General features: G+C 41.0%; 1 protein-coding gene; it reads right to left on the bottom strand.

Annotated features, from left to right (window-relative positions):
- Positions 1-3,528: 3,528 nt before the first annotated feature.
- GSTUM_00001878001 (uncharacterized protein) lies at positions 3,529-5,032 on the bottom strand. XM_002838906.2 has 2 exons: positions 3,927-5,032; positions 3,529-3,860 (listed from the first exon to the last, which is right to left on the bottom strand). Exons 1-2 carry the CDS (start codon positions 4,950-4,952, stop codon positions 3,717-3,719), a joined length of 1,170 nt encoding a protein of 389 aa, XP_002838952.1. The 5' UTR covers positions 4,953-5,032; the 3' UTR covers positions 3,529-3,716.
- Between the last annotated feature and the right edge of the window lie 3,645 nt (positions 5,033-8,677).

The raw sequence follows: 8,677 nt of genomic DNA, 5'->3' as shown, positions 1-8,677 counted from the left end.
TGGGCCAGCTCCTCCATATACACGGCATTAGAATGGTGTCAGTGAATGCATGATTGGAACAATCACCACAAATGTAAGATCGATGATACCTGACTCTTGCTTGCTGCCTGAGTTCTTGGCTGAGGCAGTGTAAACTGCAACGTACCTGCAAGTGAGATCGCCAATCCGAGCAAAGAAGAAAAAGACTCCACATGAACTTTTGTATGGCTCCCAGCCTACTCTATTCCATCTTTGGCATTTTGGTTGCCTTGCGTACAAATTGATACCAAAACCACAATGTGGAGATAAGAAGTTTGGTAGCTGAATACCAGAGTGTATCATGTTAGGCTATGTACATGAAAGGGCTAAGATTTGGCATTTATGGAATCTGGGAACAAAGCAAGTCATCCAAGCCTCTGATATATGTTTTGATAAAGATAGGATTGTTAGAACAGGGACTGGTGCTAGTCCTGGAATGTGAGGCGATGTGCTAAAAACTGTAATACCTCCAAGTGATGACCTTATCTGGAAGGAGCTCATCTGGGATGACAGTGGAGCTGAGATTAGTAGTGACCTCGAAAATGAGATTTCTGTTCTCTACTCTGATGAGAGTGCAAGTAATCTCAGTCAAAAGATACAGATTGAGGGAGATATCATGCCCAGATGCCAAAATGTGAAAAGCCCTGTACAAGGTGAAGCAATTTACGTGTAGCCCTACAAACCAATTCCTGGTGAATCATACTGGAGCTACTACCAGTAATTTGATAGGAGGCAGATGTCAAGGACAACAAGTAAGTAGTTTTAACATAGAGGAGAAGGAACAGCAGATGAAGACATATAAAGAGAGTAATATAATACACTACAAGGGCACCGGTACAAATCTGGATAAATCCTCCACTCTGAGCTCTTGTGAGACAAGATTGTGAACCTCAAGTCAGAATTGGAAAGGAAAGCGAACAGCTCGAGGTCCTCCTAGTCCGAGCCCTGCTGACAGAATCTTACGTCACTTTAAAAGAAGACAGCATCAACCAAATATCAATATCACTACGCAACAATTTGGAATAGACCAATCCGATGCTTCTGGCCTTGGTAGAAGGGATAGCATGGATACTCCTGATGATTCCCTCTGTTATGAGGATGCCATGCAATATACACATTGGCGTACTGCCATGAAGGAAGAGTTTTACTCATTAACTGAGCATAAAACCTGGGAGCCATGTTTGGCTGACATTGATGATGGTAAAAAGATCATTGGGTGCAAGTGGGTATACAGGACTAAGATTGATGCTGATGGAAAGAAGAGATACAAGACTAGACTAGTCATTAAAGGCTATGAACAAATTCATGGTATTGACTATGATGAAACCTTTGCGCCGGTAGCCAGACTGGGTACTCTTCAGATGATATTATCCTTAAGCATTTCTAAAGGGTAGTATATCCATCAAATAGATGTTGTTTCTGCATTTCTGTACCCTGTGATTGATAAAACTGTCTATATGGAGCCACCACCTGGCAAAGAATAGCTGGACAAGGACTTGGGAGATCGCATATACAAGTTGAAAAAGGTACTATTTGGGCTGAAGCAGGCACCCAGATTGTGATTTGAAGAGATAGATACCTCTTTGAGACAAATGGGCTATATACACTCAGAGTCAGATACAAACCTTTACCTTTCTCCAACATCAATTGTTATACTCTATGTTGATGACATATTGATTGCTTCTTCATCAATAGATGAGATAAGGAAGACTAAGAGTTTCCTGAATAGAAAGTATTAGATAAAAGACCTTGGACAGGTCTGACAGTTCCCAGGACTTGAAATCAGTTTTGGAAATGGTTGGATGTCATTGCATGAGTCATGATTTATTGAAACCATTCTTAAACGATTCAGAATGACCCATTGCAATGGTGTTTCTACACCAATGGAGTTACACATCCGCCTATTACCGGTTACTAGCAACAGTAATCCACCAGGTTTGGTAACTGACGTGATGGCAGATATTAACCAAAACGACATTCCGATGCAATTAGATCCAGAAAAGCAGCGCGAATATCATGGTGTTGTAGGTAGTTTGATGTATCTTACTATTGCAACAAGATCCGACCTTGCTTTTACAGTCTCGACCCTCAGTAAGTTTAATGCTATTGCCAATACCCAACACATGGCTGCCGCGAAATGAGCCTTGCGATATCTGCGATATATCACCGATCTTGGGATTTGTTATACAGTCAACAATACAATCTGCCGGATCCTTCCCTGGCTATTCTGATGCGGATTGTGCTGGTGATACTCAAGACTAGAAGTCTACGAGTAGTTATTTGTTTCTCCTCGAAGGTGGTGCTGTATCATGGCAAGCACAGAAACAGTCAAATTGTGGCCTTGTCGACAAGTGAGGTAGAGTATATAGCTTGTTCAGAAGCTTGTTGTGAGGCAATTGCACTTCGAAGGATACATGCAGATCTTCTAAAGATTGTATCACTTCAAGATAAGAACCACCTCTGTTACCCCCTTCCTCCGACTATGATACTTGTTGACAATCAAGGTGCTTTGAATCTGGTGCAAAATCCCGGTTTTTATCGTTGAATGAAGCACATTGAACTCAAGTATTACTATGTGTGTGAAATGTATTGGTCCCATGAAATTGATATCGACTACATCTCCACACGCATGATGATGGTGGATATACTCACTCAACCTCTCACTCGTGAGCTTTACTGGAGGCATGTCAGTGGCATGCGTATGATGGGTTCCATGAGGGAACTCCTAGACCATTAGAATATTTTGTTTTCTTTCACTTGTTAGAGGTATTTGTGGAGGATGGGTAAGTATTGGATTGAGTAGTCTTCCCCTAACTCCTGGAACCTTTTTTCCTGATCTCAGGTTTTTGGACCAAGAGCAGGAGTTTAAGGAGGCTGCCCATTGGTTGAATTATTCCTCATTTTTTATTTTGTTTATCATCATTATATGTTTCGTTCAAGTTAGAGATATGGAATGAGAGGAGGTGTTGTGTCAGCATTTCATATCTGGTTAGTTATGTGTTTGGACCGATAACTATGAAGTAACCATGAGTGATAGTCTGTGTTGGTGGAAATGAGGCCACGCTGTACACAAGTATTGGGTTGTGGGAGCGAGCTTGCTAAGTTATATATAGGGGGGCTTATCCCCACTTTGTAGCAAATTAAGTCAAGAAATCTCAACATTGTCCGAGGTAGATAAGCTGGGTCTGCGATAGTCTTAAGAGGAGAGAAGCGAGGTTAAGTAGAAACTGAGGATTTTAAGAGGCGAAGGGGGCTGGGAAGTAGAGGAGGAAAGACATTAAGAAGTGGGGCAGGAACAATGTAAAGACGCGGGCCAGGAAGTAAGAACGTTAAGAGGGGAGGGAGAAATGGGGTCAAGAAGGAAGGGAGAAAGGAGCTTATACGGGGCGCGAGGAAATTTTCTCATACCACGGAGTCCCGCATGGGGAAGCCCGCGAGAAACAGTCACTTTCCATCATACTTGTATCCATTTCTCACAAATACATCCGCTACCTCTAGGCTGATCTCCGGTTGTGGCGAACCCTGCTTTCTGCTTTCTCATCTATCTATGATACTTAATGCTATAGAAGCGTGAATTTGAGCCACTCTCTAGAATAGTCAAACATCCTTTAATAGCCCTCTCGCACCTCCGAATCGAAACCTACCCTATTCGCCCATTCACCGCTCACCCCCATTGGAGTCATTGAATGCATTAGCAATTAGATCCACCAGTCTTTCTTATACTCCCAAGCCTTGTCGATTTCTTTCCCAATTTCCCATATGTCACAATCACGGTGGCCCCACTTTTCCGCAAAAACCGTCCGGCCAGTCCTAATCCAGTGCCTCATGGCTTTTTCGAAGCCCTAAGTGTTATTAGAAAATGTCAGCTCCCTCGAGGTAGTATGAATATTATAGGCGAAGGTACTTACTACTGGGTTCCGATAGAAGGGTTCACCTTTTCCACCACGTTGCTCCGATTGCCAAAGGTTGCGACCGTATTTTGCTTCGCTCTTCGAACGCTGAATATCTTCGAGCAGTTTATGTAGATGCTTGAATCTCTCACTGTTCAGAGGCTCGCTTGGTGTCTCGGGATAGAAGACCGAGAGATCGGGTACAGTCCCCCCTACATCGAAAATATGCCCAACATTCTCGTCAGTTGTAGTGTAATTCTTCATGTGCAGCCTTGCATGGAAATCGCAATCTGTGATATAGAAGGGGATTTGTGTATCCCAACCCCCAATATCCTTATAAGCAGCCACATTGACCAAAGCCAAATGATCGTACGCAAAGAACCTGATTGCCCACTTCTCCGTCTTGTTCATGGAATTCCAGTTCTCGATAATCCTCTGGTAAAGGCTCCTGTATGGTTGTTGTTCCTCATGAGAAAGGACTGCAGAATCCATATGACTCCAGTAATAGTGCGCCCATTTCTTCCGGATAGCGGTGTAGAGAAAGAAATTTTGCAACTGAGCAAAGGAAAGCAAAGTAGGAGCGGTGATTATATTAACTCCTAGCGCCCTCAACCTCGGATAATCGACGAAGAAAGGATTTTGCAGGGTCAACAGCCCTAGCTCGTTAGAGTCCATCGTGCCGGTATTATCCACAACATAGATATCGACAGGGGGCCATCCAGCAGTTATATAGCTAACGACAGACTGCTGTAAAATAGGCCAATTTCTAGTGAATCCGATGAAAAGTGGAGTAGGGTGATGAAATTTCGGAGGTTGATTGACAACGTGGATTTGTGGAAACCGACCGTTGACAGCGTCAGGGAAAATCTCCACAGCGGGCTTTGGATCCGGGATGGGGGTCCTGAAGGGTATTGAAGGGGGGCTAATGACCACTCTTTCCTGGGGAAGCACATGGGCTCTGTACCCGATAATCAGGCCGACAGTAAGAAGCACGGCCAGGAAAGGTGCAAGGAGCCTTCGCCGAAAAGAAAGAGTGCATGCCATGGCAAAGAGTAGCAAAACCTGGAGTATTTTTTAAGGAGAGCGAAAGTGAGGGGGGTGGAGGAGAGGATTGTTGGCTGGTGGATAGATGGTTTGTGGGTAGTCGAGTGATGACCTAAAAGGTTCCCCTGTAGTACCACCCACCTGTGGGTATACGCAAACTCCAACACCCGATGAATTTCCGATTAGGCACAACTCACGTCACGAGACCAGACGCGCCGAGGATTTTGTGCTCCCCAATTCTATATTCTGAAACTTATCGATCCGAACCGACGTGGAGAATACTGGTGGTGATGGCACCATCCAGGACTTTGCACAGTCAGTGTTGCCGGACCTGCCTTGCCCGGCGAAAACAACCACCTAGGTAGTGTTACGAGGGCAGTGATTTAGAGTCGAGCTAAAATTCACCTTTTTCTATTTTTTTTTTGTTTTACCATTCTTCCGCGTACAAGGGGGAAATTTTCAGATGTGTTTATTCCAAGCAGAAACGATTAGTATTAAGAACAGGGTGCTTGACGATAATGCACCTTATCATAGCTCCTAAATGTTGGCCGACAAGGCAAGCGATATGCTTTCCCACCAGACCAGTTCCCGAATTCTTCCCTTCGATGATCGGACAAGGGATACTGTGATATCATACCCAATCGAGGGTTGCCCAGCGACTGCCGAGTGATGTTGTATGACCCGGTCGCAAGTCCCAACTCCAGCAATTCCAACTATCATATGGTACACAACTTGAGGTTGAGATATGGTGGCCGCTAGAAATGCCCCAAAAAACCGCGAAGTGATAACGGAAGTTCTCATTACTATTTATAAAGAGCAGTGCCTCCAAAATGCACATGCAAAAAAAAAAAAACTTAAAAACAACTGGGAGAGGGTATAAGGTAATGGAACAAGAAATATATGAAAGAAAGAAAGAAAGAAAGGTGAGAGTATTATCAAAAATTACAAAATCAGAAATGTGGATTTAAAATTTTGAAAAGTATAAATTGCTATGCATATGAGAATACACAGACCCTCATTTATCAGAGTGGCCAACACCCCCTTCCAGCACACTTAGAAAGCCTGCACATTCTTAGAGAGATTTCAAAGAGTTGTATCTTATAACTATAATGTAATTTCAACAAAATCCAATTCATAATACCATATATATTGTTGACATCTCTCTGACCAGAGGCCATTCACAGGATATATAGGAGGGGACCTCTGCGTACCTCTGTGAAGTAAAATAGAGAGAATCCATTGGAGGTGCACTGAGCTACTAGGCTTCAAAGTTAGGTATTCTAATTATAGGCTGAAAGTAATGGGACATTTTTGTAACAATAATCTGCAATGATTCCTACAGTACCCTAGAGGCTATAGGAGATAGAGATGATACCAATACCGATCTCAGGGATATTGTATGTCGGTTGGTTCTGGAGACAGGATTCCTCTAGGGGTGATTCTCTCTGAGGTAAGGCAGATCAAAGAGAAGCTGCTCAGACTCAAAAGACCTCAGACTCATGGACAGTAGATATAAAGTATTGGCATGCTGATAAAGATACATCTTCTGACAGTGAAGATTTTATTAAAAAGTACAAACATGGTGTAAAAAAGTTCAGGGTAAAAAGGTAGCCGCACATGTTTAGACCAAGAACTGTGGTATAAAAATTAGGGAAAGGTATTTAGTTGGATTGTAGTTAGAAGTTGTCTGTGAACGCTCAGATACAGGATATAAATATCGAAGTACTTCCTGAGCTTTACAAACATCATGAACCAATGGAGAAGAGATCTGAATAATATAAGACTTGTTCTATTAACTAATCATTATTATGATATCTTTATTGTCTCCTCAAGTGAGTTCTTAGTAGCTATAAATAAACAGAACATTACTGAGCCTTCCGAAACAATCTCTGTCTATACTAAGGCTCTAGACTAGGTCTTCTTAATGTATACTAGAGTTGACTGCCACCTAATAGTTTATTGTTAGTTCTCCTTATTACTAAGGCTCATATGAGATTTATTATAGTATTAGAAACCATACCAGAAAATCTTTGTTGGTGTATCCTCTAAACCTAGGAAGTTCAATCAGGGAACCTGAATGTTTTATGATTATTATGATAGAATATCTTTTATATGATTACAATTAATCTATACCTTCTATGGCATTTACCATAGATCCATGTTAGATAAAACACATAGCTTTTACATAAACCATACAGTAGTATATCAATATACATCTTTAAATTAAGAAAAATTTGATATCAGATACGTCATTAATAGACAGTGACTAAAATACTAGCTACTCTGAAGCAGATGATATCCACAAAATATGGCTAAAACAATAGTCATACCAAGTCTACCATTATCAAACTACCTGGATTTACTTTTAGACTATAAGATTTCTTAGGAATGACTATTTCCATGTCCAAAGCAACTCCTGCACCTACTATGACTCAATAGATACCTTAATGAGTACTACATCTGTGGTAACCACTAACCAGATTTATTTTTCCACAACTCCAATGTGAGTACCCTCATTGCTATTTCAGAAATCTGGTAATTGGAGAATTCCACTAGGAACATCTCCATGCCTGATAGATCATAGAATTAATATGGTAAAATTAGTAGCTCGGATAGTGTTGGTTATGGGAAATTGAGAAGAAACCTAAACCAGTATACTAATATCTAGAATCTGGCATTAGGAGGTCTCTCCTTATTAGCCAAAGATAATTGTACTAAACTATTAGAAGTACAAGAATAAATATCAGCAGGAAATCAACTTATAGGAGGCTGATAAAGTACTATACCAAATGCTGCCACAGTATATGTACTTTTCCTTTTCTTTTTCTTCCTCTTTCAGTACTCATTTACCTCTCTTTACTTTTCTCTTATTTACTTCTTTTCTTTATTCTTTTGCAGGGGTCAATTTGAGCCTTTAATGAAATTTATGGTTTATGATGGAAGAAGTTCTTGTTGCTCTAGACCGGCATATTTGTTAAGGCAATGATATATTTTCTTCTTATGTTGCCTGTCAGTTTATCTTTCTTCTCTTCCAATATCATACCAATATAATGAGAGCTGCATCTGTGAAGATGGTTTCCAAGATTGCAACTGCACAGAAATGAATTCTTCAAAAAATGATGACAGTAAAAGTGTAAAATCTCAACTGTAGAATTTGAAGAAACAAACTGGTAAAACTAAGTATCATTAATTGGCTTTACTCAATTAAGTCATGATCTTAAGAGGTAGTTTATTGTCAGAGTAGAGGAGAACTTGTATATAATTAAGTAGATTTCATATACTGCCAGTTGCTCTCCATTACTACGCAGTATTCGTGAGCACTCAACTCCCATGGGCTATCAAACTAAGCTCTATGGATGGGACTAAAGATCCTCTGTAGTGAACTAGACTACTCAGTGGTTTGCTAAGATCTACTAGAAAGAAGTGTTTTGGTCGCTACATCAATAATACAACTGCAGGTACATAAATACTAGATATCGCAGACATGTTAGTAGCAAGCTAACATGCTCGGGTGGATGCAGTAGGAACTATGAAACTCTTTACCCACATACACTTAGTCTTCTACAAGCATCTGCAGCTTCTGAACATCTATCCAGTTCTACTATATTCTATATCATTCCAGATAATGGCTATGCAGTTCTTCTGTTAAACCCCTTCGAACGTTGGCTACCAATAGATACTATCCACAGTCAACCATCCTAGAAGTAGTTCTGATAATGACCTCA

This window comes from Tuber melanosporum (genome assembly GCF_000151645.1).
Source record: "Tuber melanosporum whole genome shotgun sequence assembly, scaffold_298, strain Mel28".
Taxonomy (NCBI): Eukaryota; Fungi; Ascomycota; class Pezizomycetes; order Pezizales; family Tuberaceae; genus Tuber; species Tuber melanosporum.
The sequence above is the reverse complement of the archived record's forward strand: the minus strand, read 5'-3'. Positions and strand labels throughout refer to the sequence as shown.

Coding starts and splice junctions, on each gene's coding strand:
- GSTUM_00001878001 (XM_002838906.2), bottom strand. CDS start 4,952: ATGGCATGCACTCTTTCTTTTCGGCGAAGGCTCCTTGCACCTTTCCTG. Junction 3,861..3,926: donor CCTTCTATCGGAACCCAGTA/GTAAGTACCTTC, acceptor AATAACACTTAG/GGCTTCGAAAAAGCCATGAG.